General features: G+C 32.5%; 1 protein-coding gene across 1 annotated transcript; it reads right to left on the bottom strand.

The window, feature by feature from the left end:
* Positions 1-3,724: 3,724 nt before the first annotated feature.
* Positions 3,725-9,221, bottom strand: LOC25498033 (MYB-like transcription factor EOBII). Its single transcript, XM_013592770.3, has 3 exons — positions 9,024-9,221; positions 8,694-8,823; positions 3,725-4,276 (listed from the first exon to the last, which is right to left on the bottom strand). Exons 1-3 carry the CDS (start codon positions 9,160-9,162, stop codon positions 3,919-3,921), a joined length of 627 nt encoding a protein of 208 aa, XP_013448224.1. The 5' UTR covers positions 9,163-9,221; the 3' UTR covers positions 3,725-3,918.
* Positions 9,222-13,080: the final 3,859 nt, after the last annotated feature.

Raw genomic sequence — 13,080 nt, 5'->3', positions numbered from 1 at the left:
TCTCACCATCAACCTACCGTTTTTCTAAACGATTGTGTACAACAAAAGTTTTTATGTTTGTCAGCGTTGTATCCATAAAACGTGAACTTGATATATATATATATATATATATATATTTTGAAGAATGATATGGTCTTGGATAGATGACTGACCACTAGAAGAAGGTCCCTTGAACGGCCAGAATGTATTCGGCTCCGAGGAAGCGGTGTACCCACAAAAGACACTCTGATGCTCAAGTCAGTATATGATTGATGTTGATGGCTATGGTTAACATGAAGCATAACTTGTGAGGTGATGATGTGATCCTTACACAAACATAAGAATATTATGGGTCTGACACCTTATTGGAGTCTACGGTGAGTGGACTATGATCCATAGGATTGGACTTTAGGTGTAGTCTAAAACCAGAACAAAGAAATAGAGATAAAGTTTTTTACGCAATTCAATAAACTCATAACCAAATTTATAGGGTGTCACATTTTGTCAAGAAAAATTGTATAATCAAGGCGATGAAGAAAAATTGTATAATCAAGAAAAATTCAATAAACATCCAATTGCCAAGGCTTTTAGCATTTTGTCACGTCTTCTACCCTTAGCAAAATGCAACATTTCTTGTAGTGTAAAGTATTAGGTATATGGATTCCCCTTATATGTTGCTCAATATATATATATATATATATATATATATATATATATGAGATTTTTAACTCACATTTGATACATCATTCTCTCGCTCAAATGTGAGACTCTCATCATCCATGATGACCCTATGAATTTTTAGGCTCCTCAAAAGTTTCAATTTAGGTATCAGAGTTTGTTTTGTTTTGTTTTGGTGTGGGAGTAAGAGCGAATCCTGGTGTTGGGTATATCAAAGATGAAAAAGTTGATGTTGAGCAACATATAAATGAGATGTCTCATATATATAACGCCTTAATTAAGATTTTAATTGAAGATGCGGTGTTCAAATCAGTGTGTTCTTGCTCGCATAAAGTCTTGGCAGTACATTATTCATAGTTTATCTAAAACTTAGTATATTTTTATTTTCCTTTAAATTAGGCCTATATGAATGTATCATCTCAATGTATTTGTTTTATCTTCAGATTCATAACCAAACCAAGACATAAATGACTTATGAGTTTCAATAAAAGTTGAGATGATTGAAGTATCCAAGTTTGATCCTAGACAAAAACATCATTTGCATATTTTAGTCGGACTTTAGATTATCAGACCCACTTTTTTAGAATCATTTAGTAAAGACAAAAAACCAATACTTCCTCCAATCTTAAATATAAGATATAGTTTGATCCATAAAAGTTAACATATCTGATCCAAAACATAGATCAAATATATCACTTAATCCAACTTTCTTTTATATTTAGTACAAAGGGAGTATAGTATATCCCATCCGGTCCAAACATATATTATTTTCACATTATTGGACGTGTCATGTCGGTAGATATTACCTTGTTGAACAAGTACCAAAATGAAATAACCAGACATAGTTAAGAAGTTGATTAACCAGACATAGTTAGTTCAAGTATTTGTCTAAAACTATGAAGCACGGACACTCCTCGTGTTCGACACCGACATGACACCGAGACTGGTAATTACACTGAATTATATGATTTTTTCAAATTATTAGTTATGTCAGTATCCGTGTCGTGTTCGGTGTCCGTGTTCATATCCCTGCTTCATAGGTCTAGAATAAGGATTATATAGAAAGAATATGATATCTATATATCCCATGCAACTAGCTAGCCCCATATTGAAGCAGGTGAAAGTAATAAGTAACGTACTGGCATAGCATACAGAACAGAAGCTCCAGTATTCAATTAGATCATGTTTTCTTCAAGTATCCGACCAACCACGTGAACAATACTTATTCCAGTCACGTGTTAGATTTACTTTTCGCACATAAAAAACGTGAGTAAATAGAATGAACGGTTCACACAATTCACAAAGTTACTTTTATTTTAAGATGAGATATCAAAGTCCTTTGTTTCCTTAATAAGGTATAGCAGAATCCAAGGACAAGTCTATTGAGTCACCTTCTATACCCTTTGTTTGAATAAGTGTTAGAGATTTTTTAACTAAAGTTCAAGTTTGGTACACCATGAATGCTTTTGCTCTATACTGTGCTGTCATTGGCCTAACTTCATGTTCTCACTAACGACAAAGTTTATCAGTTGGAATCACAAACAAGTACCTTATTGTTTATGTAACTTCAACAATGCCATCATCAAAACTAATTTTGTTTAGGAACACTATCCGTGGCCGGCTGGCCGCAATTGTTATCGATCCTGACATAGAGTTTTTGATGTTTCCGCGACCACGTTGAGATTGCAAAATCTGTTAAATTTGACAGAAATTATGCATGATATATCAAGATTTGCAATGTGACCGCAACCCTGATTTTAAATTGTGGTTCTGGTTACGTTGCAAATCATAGGAAAATGGAATGGGACTGCTACAACTGAAGTTGTGGCCGTTACGCTGTTGCAGAGACTTCAAAATTCTTTATGTAACAGACACAATTGTGATTGCAGACTGCAATTTAAAACCATACGATAAAATAATCGGTATTTTAAACCCTCTAGAGCTAGCAATCAACTAAATAAACTTTGTAACAGAAAGGAATTTTGATACAAAAATGATGGGTGATGATATGGGTGGATTTATTTAAGAGGCACATGTGATGGCATAGTGTAAGATGGATCAATAGACAAAGAGTTAGGTTCTCGTCTGTTCTGGAAGTTGCATGGCAGTACGTGGATCACATTGGGCTAATGAGAAAGGTGGTTTCAATTGTTAACAAACATAGAAGTAATGAGAGGACACGTGTCAATTTCTTGTGGCTTTAGTTTGGCCATCTTTGTTGATTTTTGTAAATGCAATTAAGTTCAATATCCATGCATGTGCAATATATGAATATGAGTTTGACAATTGCAATAGCTAACTAAAAGAGAACAAAAGAAATTGAGAACTTTTTAATTAGGTTAAGCCTTTTTTAGATAGAAAGTTTAGCCTTTTTTTAAGAAACAAAATATTTGTATTTAGAAGTTAATAAAAGGAATATTTTAAATCAGATGCAAATAGATATAAAAAGAAAAATAGAAAACAAAAGTATTGTGCCAATTGCAAAAGATACACCAAGTGTCACTATTTTCTACCAGTACCCAAAATACCAAATTCTAAAGCAGTCAAAGTCAAAAACCACTTTTACCCTTACTCTGTATTACAATATACTAATAATTTATACAATGAATATTTTATATTCTAATACTCTGTGTTGCGAAAACACAAAACATAAGGTAAAGAAGAGAAAAATTATTAGGCATAACCAACACTGTTCCTAACCAATGAAAAGTACAATTTATGAAATCTTCTAAAACTCCTAAAACAAGAATCACATAACTCATTTTAATAGGTTCCTCAATCAAAATTTATATATATTAAAAAAAAAAGGTTGATATATAATGTAATTAATTTTTAACCTCTAAGATAAATAAGTAGTATTAATTTAAAATATATTTGAAAAAGAAAACAATAAATACATCCAGTAATTTAAAAGAGCGTTTATATTTAGAGACAATTTTTTCTCCTACTATGGAAATAAGTAATAAGTAAGCAAATATTTCAAGATCTAAGGTTTGTGGTTCTCAATCATATATCTTACATAAACCACAATAAGAGAGAGCATGGAGATATATATATATATATAAAGTGTTTAATTATGCTCCTATATTACAGAACATAACCTGTTCAAAGTACTTGTCACCAAACATGAAGCTACTTATATAAACAAGCTTAATATTATGTTTCAAGGCAGAGATATAAACTTCTGCTTCATGAAAATTAATTAAGCACTTAGGTTTATATATTATAATAAGAGGAAATAATATATATTTATTGGCTTAATTAATCACCATTTAGTAGTTGAAGTGACAAGAGATCTTCCATGCTCCAGTAGTTAGAACAACCTGATTGATCAGAGATTGTAGGGAACTGATGATGAGGTGGAAATGGTTCCAAAATTCCTTGGTAAGAGGGTGGTGATATAATATTTGTGTCCATAGGTTCAGCAATGTTGGAAATTTGGCTTGTGCTTCCTATAAGTTGATTATTATTATTATCATCATTTATTTGAATATCAGAACCTTGTTCTTGAGATTGAGAGTTCTCAGCTTGCTTGATATGCTTTTGGATCCTTGTCCTCCAGTAGTTCTTTATCTCATTATCGGTTCTTCCCGGTAGATGTTTCGCAATTTTCGACCACCTGCATTGGTGAATGATTAATTTGCAAAAGAATGTTGGAGATATATAATTGATTACTAGTTTTAATTGTCTGGTTTGGATGTATGTATTCCTTTTTTTTCGTATTAACCATCTGGTTTTTAAGCGGTAAATTTTGTTGAGAGATAAGTAAAAACTGATCAAGGGTTGTTTCATCCATATATCGGACAAGCATGCCTCAATCGATTCAATACTAACTAAAGAAGCTATAAATATGTTTAATTTGCAACATAAACTTCTATTCATAATGTATTAAATCAAAATCTTTGAAGTCTGTTCATGATAATTAAGAAGACAAATGATGAATTTGTATTATTAAATGAAATAATTTAATTATTATAAATATGGGTTATGCCAACTTGTACCGTTAGGGCATATGTAAAAGTTTCTACAAAAAGCTGGTAAAAAAAGTGAGGTAAAAGTTATGAATGTGGCAGGATTTGAGATGGAAGAAAATGCACACGTGTGTGCAGTGAGAAAAGTAAAGTAAAAGTTAAAAGACTTTTTTCTTATACTAGTTAAAACACTTTCAGAAAAAGTAAAAAAAGTTTTTATATGAAAAAAACTTGAATTTATTTCTAGCGATAAACCAACTTTTTGTAGTAGGTATTGATAAAAAAAAAAAAAAAAAAAAAAAATTGTAGGGGGTGGCATGGTTATAAATTGAGGTTAGGAAATGCAATGTAATTGAGATTTATTTAGTTTTCTACAATATCAAAGTAAAAATCTATGTAACCTTAGAAAAAGAAACTAATAGTGTAGTGTTATCAAAACCGGATTTGGTTCAACTATCTGGTTCAAGTTGAACCGGGAACCGGCAAGTGAATCGGTTGGTTTAATGACAATTGAACCAGATTGCAATAGGTTGGTTCAACTTAATAACTCTTTTTTACCAAAACTTAATCTATAACGTTTTTTTTAACCTTCCGATTCTTACGAAAAAAATCCTAGTAATCTGTTGTTCTACTGCAAGGGAAAACAAAGTATGTTTAAGAATATTCCCATAAATTCTCCCAAACGATTCGTTTTATAGGAAACAACTTATTAACCACTTGAAATCAATCACTTAGTTAGCTATAATACTATTTTTTTTTCATCCTGTCCAATCGTAATTTAACCGATTGAGCCAATTAAACTGATGTGGAGGTCGTATCGGTTCGATCTCGGTCCAATTTTTAAAACTTTGGTATAAGGTTGGAAACTCTAGTATTTAAAGCTGCCAATGGCAGTGTATTGATTGAGAGGTTTGAGGCCATGTTCAACGGCTAAGAATAAAAGCAAGGTTATATATTAGACTCACTCATATATAAATCCAATCTTTGTTGAAATATACACATAAGATGCTTGTTTTCCTTTGCTATATGGAGAGATAAAAAATGACTTTGCTTTGAAGAAGGACCTCTTCAAGTTCAAAAATATTCAGATTTCTCCATGCATATGCCTCAGGTAGAAAGTATTTGGTTCACTTCAAACATCTCCTATTCTCTCTTTTTTTGTTTTTTGGGTGAATATTCCTTATATCCCCTTTTTATTTTATTAAGCATCTATATCTAATAATTAATGTTGTCCTCTGAGAAAAATTAATTAATGTTGTATTTGACACAAACAAATACAAATAAAGCTCCGTTTTCTGTTTATTTAATTACGGAATTTGTAGAATATTTTTAACTCTATTTTATTTTTTAAATAAGAAAAGTTTTTATTATAAACAAACCTATACACAACGTGTACATAGTTGCAAAATAGAGGGTCGAATTACATAATTTTATTTTCAACTTTTTTATGATTTAAATTAATTTTGTTCTCTTGCAGAAAAAAAGAAAAAAAAACTTCATTTTGTTCTTTTTTCCATCTCTTTTACTCAAACATTGTTTTTAAAAGATCATAGTGTGCGTTATATAGGCACGTGCTACAAATACATAATTTATTTTTTTTGAGGGAACAAATACATAATTTTTTTTGAACAAATACATAACTTATTGGCCTTGTTCTATGTAAATACATAGTCATAAAAAATAGTTACTATTAATATGGTAAATATTATTTTTTTTGAACGGCAATATGGTAAATGATATTTGAGAAAGGTTGTCAGGGTGGAGCTAGCTGGCTATCTATAGGAAAGGAACAAGTACGTCCTATAAGGATCCTAAACCTATATAGCACCTCAGCTTGTCATTAACTCATTCGAAGTAGAAGATATATATAAAGAAATAAAGACTTACAAAATTTTAGTCTAAAATAGAGTTGATGAGGTTAGTGGTACATGCAGTCAATGATAATGATTGAATTTCTCCACGAGCTTAACTTATTTGGTAAGAGATAATGTATTATGTATGTAGGGGTCGGGGTTCGAACCTCGGATATCTCATTATTTCACCTTTAAGGTGAATTTCTCCAGCCGCTAGGCTACTTGACAAAAAAAAAATGGTTTGGATTCTAATTTTTTAATTTGTCAAAGTTAAGTTGGTTTGTTGGGTCATCCAATCTACATGAGACATCTTAGATCAAGACTTATAGACATATATCAAATTATAAACAAATAGGGTTAGGTAAAATTAAATGAATTATATATAAGTAAAAGAAAATATTGAGAAGCAACTTTTTTTATTATTTAGGAAAGGTAAATTTTGAAAATGCTTGATTTGGTTTTTCTATTTACAATTTATTTCAAAATAGTCGTCTATGTTTCACTTTTAACTTTTTTTTTTTTTTTTTTTTTTTTTTTTTATATTTTGAATGTACTTTTAGGAAACACGAGAAACAACTTTGATAAGGATAAAACAACTCCAAAAAGTAAAAACAAAATAACTCGTATTAAAAATTTTCAACAAAAACGTAGTATTATATGTTGTTTGGGGGTGGTGAGAACTCTAACGGTTTCTCTCTAAATCTATAAGTATCTATAATTGCAACACCATATTGCAGTTGTATATGTTCGATTTCTCTCCATCTTCTTTGTGAAGCCTTTTCTAGTTTTTTTATGTTGAAGATGTAAAAGTCATACAAAATGGTATTTTTTTTTAATTAAGAAGTCAAAACAACATGATTTTTTTTCCTTTCAAAATAAAGTGGTAAATATCCCTTTTTGCCCTAATTTTTCTCTTTCTTTACATGATCTTCCCTTTTGTTTATCCATTCTAACTAACACTTATTTTGTCTTGTTTTTTTAGAGGTAGGAAGGCAAGAGAGAAACCAAATACAAAAGTAAGGCAATTTAGACTTCTCCATCAATCTTCCTCTTCATTTTTCTCTATACTTCTCAATATATCATGTTTTTTCTCCTCCCAACCCTATATTTTGGCTTTAGAAGCGACATGAAGGAATGAATCCATTTTTAATAAAGTGGGTATGTAATAACGTCCAGTGATCCTCTACGCCAGATGCGTCGTGCGGTGGTTATAGATTTTTTTCCGTTCGATATGATCGGCAGTTTCATTCGCCTCGTGTAGATTCATATTTCATTGGAGTGATTTGTTTTCTTTTCAAATCAAAATCAAATAATGAATTACAGATTATTGTAACTTATTTTCAATTGTTTTTGGAGATAAGGTGTCCACCAAATATGGTTTTTTACTAGGCCAAATATGTTATTCATAGGGTGGGGGTGTTTTTAAATCTTCTCTAAAATTGGATTTGATTTTTCATCCATTATTTGTCCGGTATTTTGCCGTCTAAGAAAATAACTTATGATTCTTAAATTTCTTATTTTTATTGGCCCAACAAACCTCACAAACATTCATAAACTAGATCTAGGGTATGGTAAATCCTGAAACTTTTTCGCAAACAATTACCACCAATTTGAATGAAATATACGGTATTTAATTATTTCTCCAAAAATTCATACGATAAAATGTGTGAAAATTACCATTACTAATCTTATAACATTCATAATAATTTATAACTAGAAAGTAGAGGTAATTGTTTTTTTGATAAATAAAAGGAGAGGTTTGTATGTAACTCTAACTTTTAAAAGAGAAAACTACAGATCTAGTATCAAATTAGAAATGAAAAACAATTTTTTTTTAGATTCTAAAATCTTATAGATGATTTTGTACATGGAATTAATATTTGTACACATAAAAGAAAGAAAAAAAATCTACAAACCCCTTGTAAACATAATACAAACCCCGAAGTATTGCAACTATTCTCATGCATAGAATTCCCTCCCACTTTATAAACACTATTCCAAGAGTATACTACAAGCTCATATTTACCAAAAGTAAAAATAAAGCAAAGAACTTCATCTTTTGAAATATAGAAAAAAAATATAAAACTTTTCTTATTTCTTTATAAAAATAATTAGATCTTGATTTTGTAGAGTGCATGCAAAATATGCACTTTTTGAATACCTAAATAATTGACTTTGATATATATTAAAAATATATGTTTTATAGATTGACCTGTTTCCCCACTTAGCATGAAGTTCAATGATCAAGAGTTGTTCCTCAGGTGTAATATTCCCTCGTCTAACATCCGGTCGAAGATAGTTTAGCCACCGAAGCCTGCAACTCTTTCCGGTACGTTTAAGACCTAAAATGTTTGAAACCATATTATTATGATGATTTATGAATCATTGAATAAGATACCCTACCAAGCTAGGTCATTTTTTTTTTAACAATTATTATAAACTCATTAGATTTTAGGTATCATCATACAAAGCACTTATGCACGAGATCTTAAGCATGTTATTATTATATATCATAATATTATATGTGTGTTTAGTTAATTACCAGCAGATTTAGCCAAGGAGTTCCAAACACCTTCACCATGATTGGCAATATAGTTGATCAAGATCAAGTCTTCTTCCATTGTCCATGGTCCCTTTCGTACATCAGGATCTTGTGAAGAACTGCACTCTTTTTTGTCCATTATATTTTTTGAAGAGAGAGAAAAAGAGAGAGAGTGAGAGAAGTAGTGTACATGAAGGAAGACATATGCTCATGACATATCATAATAATGGGGGTTGGAGCGTTTAAATAGAGGGAACACTAACATCATTTGTTAATTGTAAATTCCACTTTTTTACGTACCTAACTATGTTTCTAATATCAACATGCATGCATGACTATGCATGTTAGAGGCTATATATATTTTATCTTTACGTTCTCTCAATATTGTTGTGCACATGCATTACGAATAATACTGGGATCGGTAACACATTTTCTTGCCTAGAAGAGAGAAAAAAAATTTAACAACACTCACTGGTACGCAATATTTATCCTAGTTTAAGCAATGAAATACAAATGATAAATATTAATGAAGTTGTGTTAAGTTAAAATCTATTGAGTATAAAGTTGTACATTAGATAAAAGAAGAATATTTAAAGTGCTTATAATAACGGTGGGGGTAAAGAAGAATTGATTTAGACCTTTTGGAACGTGTTGAAGTGGAACATCACAAGAAATATGTTTGAATTGTGACCCTTTTAAAAATTGATTGTTGATCTGTCTGGCGAGAACGGTCGAGTGACAACGGCGGCAGAGAATGCTCCGATGTGACGGTAACAGTTTCCGGCACGGCGGCGATGAGTCTTCGTGGTGGAAGGAAAGGTGTCTGCAGGTACGTTAGCACTCTAACGCTCAAGTCAGTAATGAAACTGAAAAAGAGTGTGTAAGAAGTGTTGTGAAAAGTGATGTGTACCTTGAGGGTGAAGCAAGTTCACCATTATATAGGCGCGCGTTGGCCATAACCGTCTCCGGGTTATGCGGCGTGTGGTTAGGGACGGAGCATGACACGTGTAGGGTGATCCTTGCGCGAAGGCGCGCTCCTGTGTGGCACGGTTCACGCAAGCTGGCGTGCTTCCTTAGATGCGGAGCCTTGAGGCGGTGCAAGTTCGGCCATGTGTTGGCGTGTGGTTGGCTTTTGACCGGTCCAGAACAATTGTGTTTTCATTAATCAATCTCATTAATCAAATATAGAACCGGAAAAAGTTAAAATAACAACATAAATTAGATATGAATTTTTTAAAAAAATTGATTGTGTTTTCATTAATCAATCTCATTAATCAAATATAGAACCGGAAAAAGTTAAAATAGACATAAATTAAATATGAATTTTTTTTTTGAAAAATTGACTGTGTTTTCATTAATCAAATATAGAACTGGAAATGTTAAAATAACGACATAAATTAGATATGAAAAAAATGTCACCAAATATTTCACCTTTAACACTTGGCCACAAAATTAGAGACGCATTATGTCCTTTTCCGTCTCAAATTGTCGAGTTAATTCAATTTTAGTGATGTTTGCTAGCTTCCATGTTGTGCAAGTAATTGTTTATTAGGGTTTAAAATTTCTGTTTTTCTATTATAACTCTCTTGAGGTTGTTTTGTTATGACTGTTAGCTTCTCATTGTGTGAGTGATCAAATCGTATATAAACACATGAAGTGAATAATAAACAGCAAGTATGTGATATTTTCATTAATCATGATGCCTTGGATACATTGTAGAAACTGTATGGTGGTGCAGAGAAGATAAAAAAGGTGGATTGCAAATCCTCAAAAGACATTATGAACTTCCACCAATGGAAGAGAAGTAGTATCATTGATTTCTCCGTTAGAATTGGAAAATTGGTGAATCAAATGAAAGCATGTGGAAAGAATGTGTCAACTCAATCTTTAGTTGAAAAGATTATTTGATCTTTGTCACCAAGACTTTGACATTGTGGTGATTTATTGAAGAATCAAAGGATCTTGCTTTAATCACAAAACAATAATTGAAAGGGTATTTGGAAGCTCATAAACACCATATGAAATGTTGCAGAGTGACTCAAAATTTGGATTCTGAAGGGTGAAAAATCGGGGCCCGATTTGGACAAAATGGTGGCCGATTTTTGCAGTCATTTTTAGCTTTTTCATACGACAATTTTTGGTGCCCGATTTGCTAAAATCGGGAGCAACAAATTAAACAGAAACATATTTTTGGGCTGAGATTTGTTCCAATTATTGGAGGGATGGTTTTACTATAAACATAAACCTTCTATCAAATGTAAACCTTGAGAGGGAGAGAGACAGAGAGTAGAAAAACAGGGGTTATAACAAACAACAAACTAGGGTTTGTAGAGTTTTCTCTTGGCAACAAACACTAGGCTTGGGAGTGATTCACCTTCGAGAAACACTATTAGAATTTAGTCTCTTGGTCACAGGAAGATATTAGAACTCTGGGTAGAATTAGGTTTGAAGAATAATTCTTGTAACCTTTTGATATCTCTTTGTAAAGTTACTCATCATTATAGCGGAACAGAGAGCTACACTCTCCCTCAGACTTGGTCAGTATTGGACCGAACTGGGTAAACAAATTTCGTGTGTTCTCTCTTTCCTTCTCTGGATGTTTTATTCTTTTGCTTATGTCTATAACTGTCACCCACGTTGTTTTGTTTACTCCACACATCAAGTATTTATTGGTGTGATTTTTAACGAAATCACAACAATTGGCTCCCACTGTGTGACAAGGAGATCAAACGATAATCAAATACCATGGGTTTGAAGTGGGATATTGAGAAGCTTAACGGATATAATGATTTTGGGTTATGGAAGGTAAAGATAGAAACGATATTAATACAACAAAAGTGTGAGAAAGATTTGAAGGGTGAAGGTGAGTTACCAGTCACCATGTCACAAGCGGAGAAGACCGAGATGGTGGACAAGGCCAGAAGTGTCATTGTCTTGTGCCTCAGGGATAAAGTTTTGAGAGATGTAGCAAAGGAACCAACCGGGACATTGATGTGGTCAAAGTTGGAGTCATTGTATATGACAAAGTCTTTGGCTCATCGGTAATTCCTAAAGCAACAACTCTACTCATTCAAGATGGTGGAGTTAAAGGCCATCATGGAGCAACTTATGGAGTTCAACAAATTCCTTGATGACTTGGAGAATATGGAGGTGCATCTTGACGATGAAGATAAAGCTATACTCTTGTTGTGTGCTATACCGAGATCTTTTTAATCTTTCATGGATACCATGTTCTATGGCAAAGAAGGCACTGTCACATTGGAAGAAGTTCAAACAACTTTGAGAACCAAGGAGTTGACCAAGTCCAAGGACTTGAGAGATGATGAAAACTTTGAAGGCCCATGTGTTTCAAGAGGGAATGGTGGAGAGGTAACCGGGGAAAGAGTGGTAACAAGTAAAAGTTTAAGTTCTTTAACTGTCACAAGATGTTCACTTCAAGAAGGATTGTCCGGAGAACAATGGTAACTCCGCGCAAATTGTCTTTGAGGGTTTTGAGGATGTGATGTACGGATTAGCGTAATTGCAAAATGACAAGTGTACCAGTCGTTTTCATCAAGTAATAAAGTTAGTAAGTATAATATTGTATCCACATGGATTGTCCTTTCCTCCGAACAATTCTAATTAATTATTTTTGTAAGTTTGACGGTATAAAAGAAAGTTGCAATTTTTTTCTGTTTGCAATAGTGCGAATTTACCTGTTTTTGGTTGCAGAAAATTAATAAGCGGTTAGAATTCTTCGAATCCCATCTGTATATTTATTGTTGGATAATACCTAATCTAAATGTCGTTTATCTCTTGGTGACTATAGAAGTGATAAGGTCGTTGGGAGTTTCCTAAATAGGTAGGGCACCACCTGACCAAATGGGTTTTAGCTACTGGATACCTAATTAGGCCTTTCACTCCGATGGTTAACTGCACATGTTGATCGCACGATGATCCTTACGTGCGGGGTCTTGCTAATTTAAAGGTAATTGAAACATAAACTTAAATTGGCTTTCCAGTGTTTCCCAAGGCAATGAAGTCCAAGGTTCCCTTAGGTCTACCATCTACAAATCTT

The sequence above is a fragment of the Medicago truncatula genome, chromosome 7 (genome assembly GCF_003473485.1).
Source record: "Medicago truncatula cultivar Jemalong A17 chromosome 7, MtrunA17r5.0-ANR, whole genome shotgun sequence".
Lineage (NCBI taxonomy): Eukaryota > Viridiplantae > Streptophyta > Magnoliopsida > Fabales > Fabaceae > Medicago > Medicago truncatula.
Note: the sequence above shows the minus strand (reverse complement) of the source record. Positions and strands in the feature narration are given on the sequence as shown.

Excerpts from the sequence above, each read along its gene's own strand:
- LOC25498033 (XM_013592770.3), bottom strand. The coding sequence starts at position 9,162 with ATGGACAAAAAAGAGTGCAGTTCTTCACAAGATCCTGATGTACGAAAG. Across the intron at positions 8,824-9,023 it reads CTCCTTGGCTAAATCTGCTG|GTCTTAAACGTACCGGAAAG; the intron begins GTAATTAACTAA and ends CAAACATTTTAG. Across the intron at positions 4,277-8,693 it reads CATGCTAAGTGGGGAAACAG|GTGGTCGAAAATTGCGAAAC; the intron begins GTCAATCTATAA and ends TCACCAATGCAG.